This window comes from Phaenicophaeus curvirostris, chromosome Z (assembly GCF_032191515.1).
Source record: "Phaenicophaeus curvirostris isolate KB17595 chromosome Z, BPBGC_Pcur_1.0, whole genome shotgun sequence".
NCBI lineage: Eukaryota > Metazoa > Chordata > Aves > Cuculiformes > Cuculidae > Phaenicophaeus > Phaenicophaeus curvirostris.
The window spans coordinates 52,350,391-52,368,435 of NC_091431.1; the positions used below are offsets into that span (position 1 = coordinate 52,350,391).

At 43.1% G+C, this 18,045-nt stretch overlaps 2 protein-coding genes across 2 annotated transcripts; both read right to left on the bottom strand.

Moving 5' to 3' along the window:
- Positions 1 to 62: 62 nt before the first annotated feature.
- On the bottom strand, positions 63 to 6,667 carry KGD4 (alpha-ketoglutarate dehydrogenase subunit 4). Its single transcript, XM_069880748.1, has 4 exons — positions 6,606 to 6,667; positions 5,240 to 5,303; positions 1,412 to 1,614; positions 63 to 158 (listed from the first exon to the last, which is right to left on the bottom strand). Exons 1-4 carry the CDS (start codon positions 6,642 to 6,644, stop codon positions 141 to 143), a joined length of 324 nt encoding a protein of 107 aa, XP_069736849.1. The 5' UTR covers positions 6,645 to 6,667; the 3' UTR covers positions 63 to 140.
- Positions 6,668 to 8,097: 1,430 nt separating this feature from the next.
- CENPH (centromere protein H) lies at positions 8,098 to 16,980 on the bottom strand. The gene is made up of 9 exons (XM_069880746.1): positions 16,898 to 16,980; positions 16,765 to 16,820; positions 14,341 to 14,389; positions 13,832 to 13,906; positions 13,146 to 13,202; positions 12,206 to 12,269; positions 11,863 to 11,914; positions 10,528 to 10,688; positions 8,098 to 8,951 (listed from the first exon to the last, which is right to left on the bottom strand). The coding sequence occupies exons 1-9, from the start codon at positions 16,939 to 16,941 to the stop codon at positions 8,859 to 8,861; spliced, it is 651 nt and encodes a 216-aa protein (XP_069736847.1). The 5' UTR covers positions 16,942 to 16,980; the 3' UTR covers positions 8,098 to 8,858.
- Positions 16,981 to 18,045: the final 1,065 nt, after the last annotated feature.

An 18,045-nucleotide genomic window follows, 5' to 3' on the forward strand; every position in this document is an offset into this window, starting at 1 on the left:
ACCACGCGCGGCGCGTGGTCTCAACCCCCCGCCCTCCTCACGGGGTTTATTACATCCAACAGTTTTCTTAATACTAAGGAAACACCTTTATTTTGACTACAATAAACCATTCTTCAACAGTGGCCAACAATCTTCCATACTTATTCCGGACCCCCGCGCTGTAAAAGAAAAGAAGACTGTTAATAACACTCCACTAAACAAACAGGAAGAGGAGATCAAATCTTTTGCACTGTTACAGACTAATGGACAGAGCTGCAGTTAATTTGTACATTGATTTTCAATCTATATAACAAGACGCACAGTGTGTCAAACACGCATCTAGCAGTAACAGCTCCATTCTTCTCAGGGGAGAAAACAAAATGATTAACATCCACAACCTACACTCACAGCTGCTTCCACTTCCCCAACTCCTAAGGAACCAGACTGTCATTCCCTTCAGAAAGCTGAGAAATGCAGCAGTGAACACGAACTTCACATTTGTTTTCACTGCCCAAATTCCAAAGTGCAAAGTAAAACCAAAGCCACAATAAGCCATTACAATCTTCATAAGAAATCAGAAAGTTATTAAATTCATTATTTTGGCAACAGAAGTATTTTACAACTTTTCTCAGCATTAGAAAATCTCTGCTAGACATCCAGTAGTACATTACTATGGGAAATCATTCATTTTATTTCTAATACTCTACCCACATACGTGCAGGAAAACAGATTTTCTGTACTAACATGATTACACTGCAGGTGTCCTTATCATTTAACAAAGCTATGCAAGCATTTTTTTATTTTGAACAAAGAGCCTCTCACAAGTTCTTTATTTTGTGCAGTTTCCCTTTTTAAGTGTCAGTAGGTACACCTGAGAGCTGCTGCAGAACAAAACCATTTCTTCTTGCCTTTCATGTGCAATGCCACATCTGCAAATGCCGCAGAAAATCTTCCTATCAAGTTTAATGAAATATTTCCACTACAAATACAAGGTTTAACTTACAAATAAATAACTTATAAAAACTAGTTTGAGAAATACTTTGGACTTCAGTCACCTGGTAAAAGCCTTTGCTGGTCTAAGAGCACTTATGCTCCTGCCTGGCACATTCCAATTACTCATTAAACTGCTGTTACAAAATGGGAAGTGACAGTGACTAACGCAGGCTATGACTATTGGTTAATACCTATGCAGTTGTTTCATGTCCCTGTCCCTCTACTCAGTGACACCAAAAGCTAATAATTAGTGAGAGTTGGGTGCCTTCTGTATTAAGAATTTGTAGCCTGCGTATTCTGCATCAAAGCTCTGAAAGCCTGGGGTGCTCTCTCTCCCAGAATTACAATGCAAAACCACGTCTGAAATTTTGAACAAGGTATAGAAACAAGCTGAGCGTTAAGTAAATACAGACAATACACAGCAATAAATTATACTCACTTGGATATATTCTATCTCTTCGTCTGACACAAGTCTCCTTCTGTATTTTAGAGGTAAGATTCTTGCTAATTCAGAAGTGTCTGGTGTACCTTGTACTCTACTACCAGGGGAAGTGTTTTGAAAGGCCGGTGATCTGGCTCCTACAGACTCCTGTGCATTTGAAGCATGGAGGGATGGCACACTTGCTTGTAGAGATTCCTGTACTGAAACCCAGATTGCAAACCCATTTACAGAAATATAATAAGACTGTAACATTAATTACTGAGCACAGACAATAAAAGTGATCAGTTATTGACCATTTGCTTCATTATAAGGAACACTTAAAGGAATTAAGGCAACTCTACTTCTCAGAACCCATTTTTATTGTTGTTCAATATCTCAAAAGCCTAGCAAAAAAAATCTGACAGTATGAGCACATTTGAGTGGGAAGCTGTCCTTACAGAAAAAAACATGTGAGGAGAAACTTACATAGAAAGTTAATTAAGATAAATAATTAAGATCCATAAAGATGATGATTTTTGTTTAATGCAACTGTAAAGACAGAGAAATGAAAAAGACGTAGAGGCTTATGGAAAGACAAAGCTCACAATCTTGACACCCCACAACACACAATGCAGTGTTGTGCCCATTCTTAATATTACAAAACTGCATGCTCAAGCTGCCTTGAGTTTGAGAACAGAAGAGATGACAAAAGGACATTGCTGTCGAAGTCAGCATTGCAAACCCAAGGTCTGTCCCACTATGGCTCATTTTACAATGGAAGCACACAATTACTACACAGAGGACAGAGTCTCACAGCAATATGTTTATTTCATAAGCACTCAAGACCTCTATTTAAGGTTAAAACACCTGAGAAACCGGAATGCTTCCACAGGGGGTCCCCCTCAGTACTCCTGAAGAATGAGCAAGACAATTGCAACATTCTAACAGCTGGGATAGAGGGACTACAGAATGACAAAATAAACAGCATCAAGACTAGATGAGTCAAGGAATGTGAAGGGTCAAAGTACTGCCTGCCTCTCGCCCTCCTGCCTCTGAAAAGATCAATGGGGACAAAGGCCACAAAGCAGTTTTAGCCACAGTGCATCTGAGGCAACGGTAGGACTGGGCTATGAAATACTTGCAGCCATGTGATCCAACCACCACTGGTGAAAAACAAAAAAAAACCGCCACCGAGAGGCATATTCAGAAGTCCTCAGTCAGAAGACTGTATCTGGAAGTTGCAGATGCTTCAGGAACTACAGAAGGTCCAAGAGCAAGGCAGAAGAGAGACCATCAGAAAAAGCATATTCTGAACAGGGAGCAAACTATTTTTGTTTCAAGAAATAGCACACCTTATATATGAAAAAGCAAAAAAGAGTTTCTCTAACTTTGTTTCATTCATCACAAAAATGTGTAAAGACTTGCCAAGGATTTCCTCTATTCTATTTTTCAGTCTGAAGTGCAGCTGGAGTAGATACCTTAGCCAACTAAAAACTTCTGAAGTCAAGACTCAAAAGTAACAAACCTTAATATTGCTGTTGTTTTAGCTCAGATACAGTCTTTACTCAATTTTTCCTTTCCTTATTTCAGGCCATCGTGTTGCAGTAGTAATACAGTAACAGAACTCGGCTGGTCTTTCAAGCACTCACGTGCCTAAAAGCTTAGTCCTGATCTTCAGAGCTCTGTTTGGGTATCTAGAAGCAATGAGTCTGCCACAGTGAGACAGTTACTGCCACAGTGCTCAAGCAAGATAAGGTAGATTGCAATTTACTAGTAAGATGACAGAACTTGATTTAGGTAGAGAAGTCTCATAAGATACAGTCACAAAAATCATCTGATGCAGAGTTAATCAAGAGGTAAGCAACATGTTTTCAAGCCTTTGAGAAAGCAGTTCACTGACATGAAAAGTGGTGCATTTGGCTGACCTGGGCAAAACATACAAAATTCTGACAGTTACCACAGAAAGTAGTTCAAGAGGAATCCACAGGTAAGTTAGAAGTAGCACTGATGTGCATTGTAGATACTTGTTAGTGTTAATGTATTAAGTAAACTTAAATCTAAATCACAAACATGATGATGCTGTGGCTAATAACATGGTATGGTATAATTTCTAAAGAATCACTGAATGGTTTGAGTTGGAAAGGACCTTAAAGATCATTCAGTTTCAACCCCCCTGCCATGGGCATGGACATCTCCCACTAGATCAGGCTGCCCAAGGCCCCATTCAGCCTGGCCTTGAACACTTTCAGGGATGGGGAAGCTGCAGCTTCCCTGGGCAACCTGTGCCAGGGCCTCACCACTCACATGGTGAAGAACCTCTTCCTTACGTCTAGCCTAAATCTGCCCCTCTCCAGTTTATACTCGTTGCCCCTAGTGCTACCATTACAAGCCTTTGTGATGCACTGCCCAGCACTTTGTGAACAGTCCCTGCCCAGCTTTCTTGTAGCCCCTTCAGGTACTGGAAGGTCGCTAGAAGGTCTCCTCAGAGCCTTCCCTTTTCCAGGGTGGACAACGCCAACTCTCTCAGCAGAAAGAGTCCTCACAGCAGAGGTACTCCAGCCCTCTGATCATCTTTGTAGCTCTCCTCTGGACCTGTTCAAACAGCTCCATAGTCTTCTTACGTCGGGGATTGCAGAACTGGACACAGTGCTCCAGGGGATCTCATCCACGTCCCTCTGGATGACATCCCATCCTTCTGGTGTGACAACTGCACTGCTCAGCTTGGTGTCATCTACAAACTTGCTTAAGGTGCACTCGCTTTTGCTGTCTATACTACTGATGAAAATATTAAACAGCACTGCTCCCAGTAGGGAACCCTGAGGTTCACTTGTCATGGATCTCCATCTGGACATCAAGCCATCGACCACTACTCTCTGAATGCAACCATCCAAACAAATCTTTATCCACAAAACAGTGCACCCATCAAACCTATATCTCCCCAATTTAGAAAGAAGGATGTTGTGCGGGAACACGCCAAAGGCTTTACAGAAGTCCAGAAAGATCACATCCATTACTTTTCCTGCGTCCACTGATGTGGTTGCTCCATCATAGAAAGCCACAAGGCTAGCCAGGCAGGACTTGCTTGTGGTGAAGCCATGCTGATTGTCTTGAATCAACTCCATGTCCTCCGTGTGCTTTAGCAAAGCTTATAAGAGGATCTGTTCAGAGCTTCTTAAGAGGTCTCCTACTTTAGTTTCAAATGCTTTCTTAACTCAAATGGGTATGAAACCAACACACGGCTCATATAACTTTGATGTTTAAATGTGACAGTATTAGGAAACATATAAACATCAACAGAAATAAAGGTATAAGAAATAGTCACGAAGATTACAACTAATTTTTTCTTTTTTCAGCATTAATTAGTGACACAAGGAAGTACTTCTTAAAGTGTACAGTGCCATGGCTCTCCTAGGCATAATTGTTTTGAACACCACAGACAGACAGCACACTCTAAGAAAAGAAGAGATGAGGAAAACAGAACATCATTTCTGCAAAAACTAACAAAATACCTAAAGATGCTTCAAACTGACAATCATTTCAGGCAAATATTAGTATTTGGGAAAACAGGACTTATTATATATAAGTAGAAAAACAACACTAGAAATCTTCATGAATCTGCCTTGACCAAGAAAGACAGGCATGCCTGTATTACACGTATTGCCACAGTCATATAGAGCCTGAAGAGTCAAGAGTTCCCTTCAAACTAAAATGACTAAGTTCAGAAACGCTGCTCGCAATGTCAGTTGCGTTGCACAGCTGAAGCACAAAAATTGCGTGGCAGTTCTTACATAAAACAGTTAATACAAAGAAAGATGGAAAAGTTCTACTTATAGACTAAATACTTACTTTTAGGTCTGGGGCTACCTTTCCTGTCTGGGAACTTAATTAATGGAGTATGTGGCTTGACCACCTAGAACAAAGTAACGAGGAGAAGAAACAAGGATATTAAAATATATTTCCTGACATCTTCACAATCATAAAACTGAACACAGACTGCATTAAAACAACCACTTCTATAGTGCTGCTTTCTGTGATACAAAACGTAGAATATTTCGAAGTGGAATGTTATGATTTAAGCTGAAGTACAGTTAAGTTTTGCCTAAGCAGTAGTGGTTTTTCAAAAGTTACACAGAATGTCCCTCTGATAGCATGTTTTCTTTAAAATGGTGTTTTCCACACACTGTTTCTTGAAGATGATAATGTCTTGTGTTCACTATGCTCTATGCTGAGCAGATGTCTCTTCTTCTGTAATCATCCTGGAGCCTTCATCTATCTTTAAGCCGACGCCAAGCAGAGAGCTGAAGCCAGCTCCAAATTAGCAAGAGTTTTGACTGTTGCAAAGTTTCATAACATTGAAATTAGACCTTAGAAAGTAACAGAATATTCATAAGATTTCTGGGTAAAATTATAGATATGCATGTGAGCGGGAAAACTGTAACAAGCCTTTGCCCCACTGCATATGACGGAGATCACTTCCATATGTTGCCCAGACCTGACAAAGGATGCTTGCTTTCTAAAACTCCAAAACGAGTCTTAGAGAGTTTTATTTGCCAGCATTTTTGGTACCATCTGCACCACAGCACTGATAAACCTACTACTTGTTAAAGCTGTATGTTTCACCCCAGGAGAAATTCCACCTGTATAGGTATTCCTCTATCCCAACGTCCAGAGTAGGAACACAAAACCTTTTCTTTTCCTCACAGCAACCCGTCTGTGTGTGAGTGTGCAGGAACAGCTACTACAGCTGCATACGCGCAATTGTGAAGCTTTAGCACCTGGAAACGCGAGCTGCACTCTAGCTGTAAGTGTTGTCCAGCCAGCTGAAAATACTGCTTCCATTCGGAGAAAGTTATATATTAGAAAGCCGGGCAATCATGGAATGGTTTGTGGCGGAGGGGACCTTGAAGATCAATCAGTTCCAAGCCCCCTGCGATGGGCAGGGACTCACAGTTAACGCCACACCATTTATTCCCGAAATGCCTTTAGCAGATGACCCGCGCCTCACCTCGAAGAGGGCTGAGAGAGGAGCTGCCCCGCATCCTCCGGCACCGCAGAACCCACCCCGGTCCCCACAAGGACACCGGCCTCCCCGAGCGGCGTCGCAGCCCTCGGCAAAGCCGCCTCGGGGGCCAGGCCCCTCCACCCGAGCCGGCTTCCCCAGGCACCCCCCGCACACAGAGACAGGCGCAGAGACGAACGCGCGTCCTTTTACCTGCACGACCCTGGTGGCGGCCGCCATCTTGCTGCCCATGGTGGTGACGTACGACGCCGCGCGCGTGACGCCGCTGTGAGCGTGTCCTTCCTCGGGAGGGGCGGGGCCGCGGTGCGGAGCTCAGCCGCAGCCAGAGGATAGTCGGGAACAAACGTACCTGTCTGCCACTGAAACGTGTCCCTCAGCACCTCGTCTGCCCGTCTTTTAGACATCTCCAGGGAAGGTGACTCAAACACCTCCCGGGGCAGCATCTGCCAGTGCCCAATGACCCTTTCTGTGAAAAACCTTTTCCTAATGTCCAGCCTGAAACTCACCTGGAGGCGCTTGAGGCCATTCCCTCTTGTCCTGTCCCCTGTCACTTGGGAGAAGAGGCCAGCTCCCTCCTCTCTACAACCTCCTTTCAGGTAGTTCTAGAGAAAAATGAGGTCTCCCCTCAGCCTCCTCTACTCCAGGCTAAACAACCCCAGCTCTCTCAGCCGCTCCTCATAAGGCCTGTTCTCCAGCCCCTTCACCAGCTTTGTTGCTCTCCTCTGAACTCGCTCCAGAGCCTCAACATCCTTGTGGTGTTGAGGCCCAGAACTGAACACAGGATTTGAGGAGCGGTCTCACCAGTGCCGAGTACAGAGGGAGAATAACCTCCCTGGACCTGCTGGTAACACTGTTTCTGATCCAAGCCAAGATGCCATTGGCCTTCTTGGCCACCTGGGCACACTGCTGGCTCATGTTCAGTCGCTGTCAACCAACACCCCCAGGTCCCTCTCCTCCAGGCAGCTTTCTAGACAGACTTCTCCTAGTCTGTAGCACTGCACAGGGTTGTTGTGCCCCAAGTGCAGCACCCGGCATTTGGCCTTGTTAAACCTCATGCCATTGGACTCTGCCCAGCAGTCCAGCCTGTTCAGATTCCTTTGCAGAGCCTCCCTACCCTCCAGCAGATCTACACTTCCACCCAGCTTAGTGTTGTCTGCAAACTTGCTAAGGGTGCCCTCAATGCCTTCATCCAGGTCATTGATAAAGACATTGAACAGGGCTGGACCCAGCACTGAGCCCTGGAGACACCACTTGTCACTGGCCTCCAGCTGGATTTCACACCATTTCCCACCACTCTCTGGGCCCGGCCATCCAACCAGTTTTCCACCCAGGAGAGTGTGCGCCTGTCCAGGCCAGAGGCTGACAGTTTCTGAAGCAGAATGCTGTGAGAAACTGTGCCAAAGGCTTTACTGAAGTCCAGGAAGATACATCCACAGCCTTTCCCTCATCCAGCAGGCGGATCGCTTCATCATAGAAGGCGATCAGGTTAGTTTGGCAAGACCTGCCTTTTGTGAACCCGTGCTGACTGGGCCTGATCAGCCGGTTCTCTTGCATGTGCTTCATGATAGCACTCAAGATCACCTGCTCCATGACTTTCCCTGGCACTGAGGTCAGACTGACAGGCCTGTAGCTTCCCAGATCCTCCCTCCAACCCTTCTTGTAAATGGAAGGAGGGCAATTTGTTAGGTGTTAAAAATGAAACATTTTATTTTAATCCAGGAAGAGTGACAGTATTTCAATGCGTAATTGCAGTGTCACAGCCAATTCTCTTCAAGCACAAAGCAAAAATGCAGTTAATGAAAATGGCATTCAGGCACACAGTGGATATCGTGAAGTCACCTCTTGTTTTACTTGCATTCTCCCCAGGTTTGTCATTTTGCTAAGCAGGACAGCATCTACAGGCCGGGCCTACTGCTGGATGCTCCACTTAACGAATCAGCATACGGCACAGTTAAACCAGCTTTCCAATTAAGGGTGTAAACTTCTCAGTCTTTAAAATCATGTATAATGCTTTAACATTAAAAAAGGTAACACAAAACCAAACACTGACTGAACTACATTTACAAGTTCGGAATTTTAAGCCAGGCATAGTAGACAGGGTCCTGCATCCTACCAGAGCTCCACAGCCAGCTGGCATATGGGGAAAGAAATGGCAGAGTTTGGGTTTTGACCCACTCTTACATAAAAGCTTAAAATGTATACATTATTCTTTTTTCTTGTGTCATTGCTGCCTTTCAGAAGGAAAAAAGTGCTTGGGACAGGGTAGCTGTGAAGTGGCTCTTCAGGTGGTCCCATCAGCAATGCTGCAAATCTTTAGACAGAACAACTTCCAGAACAGCCATATTTTCAAATTCTTAAATGTGTGCTATTACAATACCCATTAACTATCAAGTTTAACACATTGACTACATGCAGCGTATAAAATTAAACACCAGTTCTCCTGACTCACATAAGATAGGTGTTTGTTTCAAGTTTTAGAACAGCTTCCTTTAAAGATGGGTCTTCTGCCCAGTTAGTGTTGCTTGCCATTACAATAATCTAGGAAAAAAAAAAAAAAGAAAGATTGCTGGTTAGAAAAAAGACTTTAAAAGGTATTATTCCTAGTAAAATCTCTCAAGACTGTCTGCTTTTTTTTATTTTTCATTTGGAAGCTCTTGAAATTCACAGCAGTGGGTGGGATGGAGAAAGAGGAGAAAGGAAACTATTGGTTTTAGATCCTGCTACCAGTTCATAGGTAAAATAAAAAGCAGTGCTTTAAATTTCCTAGAGACGCTCTCACACCATACCTATTTTAAACATAGGCATTTACAGGATTTTTTTTAAAAAACATAAAATAAAGTTTGCCTCAAAGAAAATATAACACAGTTAACATTCTCACCCCACCATTCTGAACTGAAAATAGGAACTACTTAATTTAATCAAAAATTGTTGGCTCTACTTACAGCTCAGAAGATTTCAAGAAAACAAAACCAGAAGATAATTCTAGGAATCTAATCTCACTTAAATGCTTTATTTTTCGTTCTTAATTTCAGACATAACATTGTTATGTTATTGTTATGCAAACCAGTAGCAGACATAATACACAGTATCAAAAACATGGTGCTTTTTCTGTCCTTGAAATTATTCTGATTGTCCAGATTCATAGCATGTTATAACCTGCCTGCCACCTGGAGCCCTCCAATATGTTCTCTCTTTTTCCCCAGTCTAAATTTTTTTATGAAAACTTTGTGCTTGATTAACTGGGATTTTACAACCCAGATAAACTCAAGAGCACTGCAATCAGAATTTATAGTTCACTGTGCCTCCCATCTTTGTACTGAAGTCCCTGATCTGTGACGCCAGGCAAAGGAAGACAAATCGCACAGCGAGAGGCCACGCACCGGACTGCAGTACAAGACACACAAACTTGTATTAAAGCCCCTCTGCACACAGGATGCTGTAGGAGGGCATTCTATCCTGTCCCAAAGCAAAAGGTCTTCTTCCTCATTTTGCATGACTCCATGCTCCAGATGAGCTGCTAGCCAGCTCATGGATACAACCCACTCGGCAATATCTGATACATGGTTATCCAAAAGGCTAAGGGCTACACCACCGAAAGTAGTGGAGACTGGCCATGGTTATAGACCAAGGCTTTCACAAGGCTGCAGCAGGCAACACTGAGAAATGCACGCGGTCAGAAGGGGCAGACAGACCAACAGCAGCCCAGCTCGCCAGTATCAAGAGGTTGAGATCTACTTATTTTTCCAACCTATGATATGGGGAAACTTTTGCGGGGGTGGCTCTCCTTGTAAGGAAATACAGCCACTACTTTGACAGACATTCTCCGGGAAAATCCATTATTTTGTACCTTTAAGGGAACATCGGAATAAAGATAGATTGATAGAGTGTCGGTAAACTCTGTAAATAATTATTCCAAAGGAGTTTGTGACAATCTTGTGCTTTTAGCCTTTAAAGCAATAAAGTTTTCCTTTCATATAGCAGTTTTTCCATTATCATCATTACTTAAAGTTTATAGTAGACAGAATTTTGTTCAAAGTTACATTTACTATACATTATATTATCTTGACTGCAATGCAAAACTGCAAACTTGCTTCTAAAAGCTGCAACACATTACCTGGAACACAGTTTGAATTATTGTAGTTAATTCTCTTTCTTTTTGTAAGTTATCATGTAACTTCTGCACACTTCTGGTCACTGACACACTTTCTTGTTCCACTGGTCTTTTCATCAAGTGTCTCAGTTGCAGCATTTTCTGTTTTCCTGTTTTTTTTAGTGCTGTTCCATTTTTACAAAAATGAAGCATGAAGTAGTTAGGTGAGCAACAGAATTAAAGATAAAATGTTTTCCTCAGACATCTAAGGAACTTCCACTACAATAACCCTAACTGCACACTCCATCCCTTCTCTCCAATACACTTCAAGATATTCCTTTCACAGGAGGCAACACAGGTTGTGGCTACTTGGTATTTAAGTACACCTGTTAGTTCCCTGGGTGCTAGCAAAACAGAAGTGCTTTGTATGCTGTCTTCATTTCCATCAGACATGGAGAATGATCTGGACACGTGTCCTACACTCTGTTTTCAGTTTTCACAGATTTTATAGCCAGAGGTATTCAAGACCATTTCCCTTTTTTCAAAATTGATCAAAACCAAATTCCAAAGTCATACTAGGGACGTACGGAAAACACCAGTGAATATTACTAGTTTTTTATATGATACCAGGCTGAAAACTAGACCAAATAAAACCATGTAGGGACAGTTCACATGTCGCAAGAATGCTGACACAGCATTCCATCCCTCATTGCCGAAGATATTAGGGACACTCTTTTTTCTGAGGAAGACTGATATTTCTCTGTGTTCGTTCATTACTGTCAACAGATACATCACTCTCTATGCATGAAACAAACAACAGCTGTTCACACTTTGGAAAGCCTGGTCATAGGACAGTAGGCACCTTCAAAAAATACATTTACCTTATTAAGTTCTGGAAATAGTCATCCTATCTAAATCTGTACAGGCCTACTGAATTAAAAATTAACAAGCCTACTGAATACCAATGCATCTACTACTATGAGAACTCCTTGTAAGTAGATCCTAGCCTACAAACATTTCGTAAAGGTCTGACATTTCATAAAAGTCTGACAAAAACCCCCAAAATCTTTGGGTGTTGTAGGACTGACTTAAATTATTAAGTGATGTGTAATTTTCAGGGGAGCGTATACTAAATAAGGAAACAGCATCACATTCTTTTTGAGTATCTTCTTACATCTCTCATTCTAACGTGTCAGTAACCAAGCTGAAGCAGAAAACACACCAGCTCATTTTTACAGTACTTCCTACAGTCTTCCAACTGTGTCGAGGGCTTCACAGTTACTTCAGATGTTAATTGATATTGCTACAAGAACTGTACATTCAAATATAAACAAAAGTCAATGTAACTAAAACACTCACAGAATCTTTTCTTTCTCAAGTCAATCAACTTCTGTTCCTTCTCATATACTTCCTAAAAAGGAGGAAAAAACCAAAAGTATTTCAGGCTCTTTGCTTCAAAAAATACTGAAACATGCTAATTCAATCCACAAAAGGAGTTAAGGGCAGCTCTAGAACCAGACTTTCTTACATACGCTCTTTACGTAATCATTCAGTAATTTTAACAGCAGTAGAAACCACACCCTTTGGGCCACATATTTAGTTTCAAATGACTTGTACAATCTTGCTACTTTCAAACTGCCTCCTAGCGTATTGACGTTGGTAGAGCTGCCCAACTGCAACAGAAGCTACCACTGTCACTTACCTCCTCACATGCAGTTAGGGCCCTGGTGTACCTTACTATGTCTGTGAGAGTTTCCATGATCTCTCTAAGGAAAGAAACACAGTTGCATAGTGAAGACCATTAAGTAGTCAATAGTGTAATGTTTTAGTCAAGGTTATTGGAAGGGGTGGGAAAAGGAAAGGAAAAGAAAGGATGAGGGGGAGGATGAAGGGAGCATGAGGAGAGGAGGAGAGGGGAGAATGAAAGAGGAGAGAGTTGTTTTCCTAAGGACTAAACAGTCTCTTTATTTCCCTAATGTTTCAATTCAATCTGTCTAACATTTCAAATCATAGAGTGTGGAAGGCATCAAGGAAGCCTAGTCACTTCAGAATGACTAACAACTAGAGCTCCTGAATTCTGGCAGCTGACAGGGACATCATGGAGATGCCGTGTCTTCAGTTGTATTTCTGGCAGAAATTAAATTTCTCATGTTTCACTTCATATTTGTACACTCAATAATACTGGACAGGAAATTAAAAGCTAATTTTAAATATGTTCAAAACTTTCAGTTCTTTTCCAAACACGTTAAGCTCCTACATGATTAATTAATGAAGGCAGCAAAGCAGATGCAAGGCTCTGTTGAAAGCCTGTAGTACGCATTCAGATATTATAAATGCAAGTAACTTAATCATTAAAGACAAAAAACTGTTAATCATAAACAGTCCTCACTAACGAATGAAAAATTACAATCTCTGTAATCAAAGGCTAGTTAGTTCAGAGCCCAAATGTAAATCTCTTCTGGGTATAAGAGGTCTGATCATGCCAATTCTAGCCAGAAGGTAGAATGTTATCATTCAGCCAAAACTGGAAGAAGGAATCTAGCTTTTAGAAAAGGTACAATGAGATAATGTAGAAATGTGTCACATTAAACTGTGTGAAGTCCAAGTCTTCTGAGACATTGTTTTCCCTGAGAACATCTTACTGTGATTCATTGTTGTTTTGTTCCAGCTGATTTTCCAGGGCACGTCTAAGTTGTATCCTGCAGGTTGTGGGGAAGAAACATAGCTGATGGGAACTGATAGGAAACTGCGAGAATTAGATTCAGATAAATAATGGAAGAAATATTTCCAAGGTTTCATTTATGCTCACTTTCACATTGGAATTATATATACAAAATATTCAGTAACCTTTTAACTCTCGCACTTCTTCAATTACAGAGCTTAACTCAGGACAAGAAGGGCGTATAAATGATTATTTGTGAGAGTTGCAATCCCCTTGCCTCTTGCCAAACAGACTCAGACACCATTATTTACAGAGTCTGCAGAAGGGAAGCTTGGCAGAGGTGGGAATTCAGACAGCCATGAAATACAGGAGACTATCAGCTTCCATCTTCTCACAGGTATTTGTAAAATACTGCCAAGAAACATGCTTACCCATTTATCCAGTCAGACTTCCACAATTCTGCAGTAACCTTTAGGTTTACACTTTTCAACTTACAATTTTTTGTGTTTCTTTATGGAAAACTTCGTCTGCGTTCCTATTGGTTCAGTGGTGCTAAAATCTCTCATCTTTGTAACACCCCCCCCATGTAATTTTGAAATGCTATTTTAATCAGAATTATGTATGTGTGCATAAACATAAAACAAATAAACAGGAAGAAAATTTTACCTTTGCAAGGCTAGTGTCTTGTTCTGGAGAGAGATTTTTACTTCATCAAGACGTCTTTGCAAATCTTGTATGGCACTGAAGGAGAAAAAAAACAAACACAACTCCCAAACAGCATGAAGCTAACAAAAAATTTAAAAGCAGTATTACATTTTTAACTTGCTCTCTATGTGTCTAAAGTAAGAATTTTTCCTGTAAAGCACAGATTATTACCACCAGGAGTATTATGGCATGTGGAACTATAGTAGTGAATCCTAGCCATTACAAGAAGGACTAGAAATTTAGAAACAACATCAGATAGAGAACTGGATTAGGAGACTGAGTAAAATATTTCTTCCTCATATTTTCTCTTAATTTCCTTTATTTTCACAAGTTTCCTGCAAAATGCTGATTGTTAATCCAGAGATTTACTAACAAGGAGCAACTAGAAGGGAACATCCCACTTCAGTTCTCAACTCTTCTCTTCTTTATTTTAAAATACACCAAAAGTTTAAAAAGATCCAATGACATACTTCAAAACCAAGTTTTCTTCAGTGACTTGGCGAGGGTGACGTTCTTGACCTGCAAAGGAAGAACATCACTAAAAAAGCATAACAGAGCTTTTAAACGCAATCTACAAAGCATAAAGTATAAGCAGTTGATGGCTGTACTAACAAGGTATTTCTTATTTGCATCTCCATGCCTTATCATCTCTACCACTGCTAGCGAGACTACACTACCAATTAGTTGTATCAGAGAAATAATTAGGATGTAAAATATTTCAATTTAGTGGTTTTTAGCCACACCAGACCTGGCTCACAGCCATGCCCTTTATATGAAGCTGGCTTGTTCAGCAGAAGAAGACATAGGCAGAGGAAATACAGTGGGAGCAAGAAGAAATGCCCTAAATCAGTATCGCTGCCAAACAAAAGATCTGGAAGAGTTTTGGGAAGACTTCAGCCCCCGCAACCAGATTCCTGAAAACTGCCATCCCACATCCGCGGTTTAGAGGCATCTAGAGTGAAAACAAAAGAGGAGAAAAGGCAGCAGGCAGTTCTGCAAACACTCAAACATGCTCCAAGTGCTGTACAGAAAACGCAGCAAGATGTTCACCCTAGAAGAAGGTTTATTATAACAAGGAACGGTTATACTCCAGTACCTGAAAGGAGCTACAAGAAAGCCTATTTACAAAGGCTTGTAGTGATAGGACAAGCGGTAACGGGTGTAAACTGGAGAGGGGTAGACTTAGACTAGACATAAGGAAGCCTTTCTTCACTGCGAGGGTAGTGAGGCACTGGCACAGGTTGCCCAGGGAACTGTGGCTGCTCCATTCCTGGAGGTGTTCAAAGCCATGTTGGATGGGGCCTTAAGCAGCCTGATCTAGTGGGATGTCCTTGCCCATGGCAAAGGGGTTGGAACTGGATGATCTTTAAGGTCCCTTCCAACCCAAACTATTCTATGAGTCTATGATTCTATATTATTACAATGGGGGCTGCGGGGGGTCAGCACAGGTGTAATCCTGAGCTATGAGTGTGAGCCGCTGCGTACAACGCAGTGTCCCTGCTAATGCCCAATCTAACCACAGATATCGATGGACAGAAAAGCTCTCGTTTTGCAATATTTAAGGAACAAAACAGCAAAGGCTGCAAAAGGCCAGCACTTCAGGAGCCAAGAGATGGGAGGCCAAAATAACCTTTACTTCAAGCCTTATATGGGAACTTTGAAGGCAGGAAGGTGCGAACAAGGCCAGGAGGGACTGTGGCACTGACCTTGGGCTCTACAGAGAGCAAACACGAGGGGGAACCATAGAATGGTTCGGGTAGGAAAAGACATTAAAGACCATCCAGTTCCAACTGTGAGAAACACCGATTCACTGGTAAAATATTGAAAAGGACTAAGTCTTTGAAGCAAAGGCAATAATACTTACGTTTTACAATTCAGTGCTGAATCAGATGCCCTTCTAAAAAAGGCATCCCATCTTACAATAGCAGTGAGTGTATATAGACTCATTTCAGACAAAGAACCATGTAAGTCCCCAAAGAATGGGGTTTATTTTAAGTTATCCAACCATGCCTGGAGACTCCCCTCAGACTGTCTCCTGATCTAAGACAACTTCATCTTACAAGACAACTAAGCATATTGAAAGAAGGAATAAATTGTTATGTTAAGGGAACGAGTTAGCTTAAGCAATAATAATTAAAGAATGATAAGAATCAAATCTTGGCCAGCTTGCAGTTAGGAAGAATGTGACTGTAACAGGAGTTCAGCTTGTTTACTTGTTGAAACAAGGGACAAATCAAGTATTGAAAGGACAGTCCCACAGCAGGCATAAAGGACAGACCTGAGCTCACCAAGAGGACACAGTGAAGAAGGGGATAAGATAAAGACCACCAGAGGCTTCTGAAGACAGAGAAACTGTGATATACCACAAGAGCAGGTGAAAAACATTGTACGCGTAACATGTTTCTGGGAATCTATGTGAATGTGTATGTTTAACCAGTATAAAAGTCATGTAACCAGTCTCAAACGTGGGTCACGTTAGGTGGATTACCCCACATGAACTGTAGTGCTGCTTATTAAAGGAATATCTGATTAATAGTCAAATTGCCACTGAGTTTAGCTTTTCATGGCATCAATATCAACAAATCCTTGCAACTCTTAAGAGTGTTGATTCTTTCTGGTTATTCATTCGTGTCTGGAGATGAATACTACTATAACAGATACTATCTCTTGACACAAGACAGATTTATATGACAAGATAATTACACATACAAGCCAGTTGCAGCAAAACTTTCCAACTAAATCTCACACAAACCCCTGCCACGGGCAGGGACCCCTCCCACTGGATCAGGGGGCTCAAAGACGCATCCAACTCGGCCTCGAGCACCTCCAAGGGTGGGAGGGGAGGGCACCTGTTGCCGTTTGCACCGCCGAACGCAACCACTGCCCGGACTTACTGGGACCGACGTCGGCGCCTCTCTCCGGCAGCTTCTCCGGCAGCTCTTCCCGCAGCCTGCGCGGGAGCGAGGGGACAACGGTGAGGCCCGGCCCGCGCCCCGCGCCCCCGCCCGGCCCCGGCCCCGCACTCACCGCCGCCGCAGCTCCGCCGGACACCGGCCCTCCACACCCGCCATCGCGCCGCCCGCGAGATCCCGCGCGCGCCAAACCGAGCGGCTCCCGGCAGGCACCGCGCGAGCGGCCCCGAGGCGCGGCGGGGGGGCCATGGGGTGGCGGAGTCCTGAGAGGGAGCGCGAAGATCAACTAGTTCCGACCACCTGACGTGGGCAGGGACACCTCCCACCAGCCCCGGCCGCCCAGGGGTCCACCCAGCCTGGCCCTAAACAGGCCCAGGGATGGGGCAGCGGCAGATTCCCTGTGCAACCTGTTCCAGTGCCTCACCACTCTGAGTGAAAAAATTCCTCCTTATGTCTAGTCTAAATCTGCCCCTCTGCAGTTTATACCCGTTGCTCCTAGCGCTATCACTACAAGCCTTTGTAAACAATCCCTCCCCAGCTTTCCTGTAGCCCCTTTCAGGTACTGGAAGGTCGCTATAAGGTCTCCTTGGAGCCTTCTCTTCTCCAGGCTGAACAACCCCAACTCTCTCAGCCTGTCCTCTTATGGAAAGTGCTCCAGCCCTCGGACCATCCTTGTAGCCCTCCTCTGGACCCGCTCCAACAGCTGCATATCCTTCTTCTGTTGAGGATTCCCAAACTGGACACAGTGCTCCAGGTGAGGTCTCACAAGACAGGAACAGAGGGGCAGAACCACCTCCCTTGCCCTGCTGGCCACGCTCCCTTTTGATGCAGCCCAGGACACAGCTGCCCTTCTGGGCTATGGGCACACACTGATGGGTCACGTCAAGCTTCTCATTCAACCAACACTCCAAGTCCTTGTCTGCAGGGCTGCTCTCAATCACATCGTCCCCCACCCTGTATTGAAACCACAGATTGCCCCAACCCTGGTGTAGGACCTTGCACTTGGCCTTGCTGAATCTTACGAGTACTTTCACTTGTGTACATACGGAACACTACAAGGAAGGCTGTCTATCCTTCATCTTCCATATACATCTCCTGGATTCTTGGTCAAGCCTGTGTGTGCATGTATCTTTCTGAACCACTTTCTAAACAAGGTCCCAGTGGCCATCAAAAGGGCGTCTCTTAGTTACTGAGCTTATTCCCTACTTGGGCCCTCCCAGCAAAATAGTCCCTCAGCTGTGGTGGCCACAAGGTACAAACAAG

Bases quoted from the DNA above. Each gene is read 5' to 3' on its own strand.
- CENPH (XM_069880746.1), bottom strand. From the start codon at position 16,941: ATGGCGGGTGTGGAGGGCCGGTGTCCGGCGGAGCTGCGGCGGCG. The intron at 14,390-16,764 runs GTAAGTCCGGGC...CTTCCTTTGCAG, and splicing joins AGGCGCCGACGTCGGTCCCA to GTCAAGAACGTCACCCTCGC. The intron at 12,270-13,145 runs GTAAGATGTTCT...TTCTTTCCTTAG, and splicing joins CAAAACAACAATGAATCACA to AGAGATCATGGAAACTCTCA.
- KGD4 (XM_069880748.1), bottom strand. From the start codon at position 6,644: ATGGGCAGCAAGATGGCGGCCGCCACCAGGGTCGTGCAG. The intron at 5,304-6,605 runs GTAAAAGGACGC...ACTTTGTTCTAG, and splicing joins CCGCCACCAGGGTCGTGCAG to GTGGTCAAGCCACATACTCC. The intron at 1,615-5,239 runs GTAAGTATTTAG...TCTGGGTTTCAG, and splicing joins AGGTAGCCCCAGACCTAAAA to TACAGGAATCTCTACAAGCA.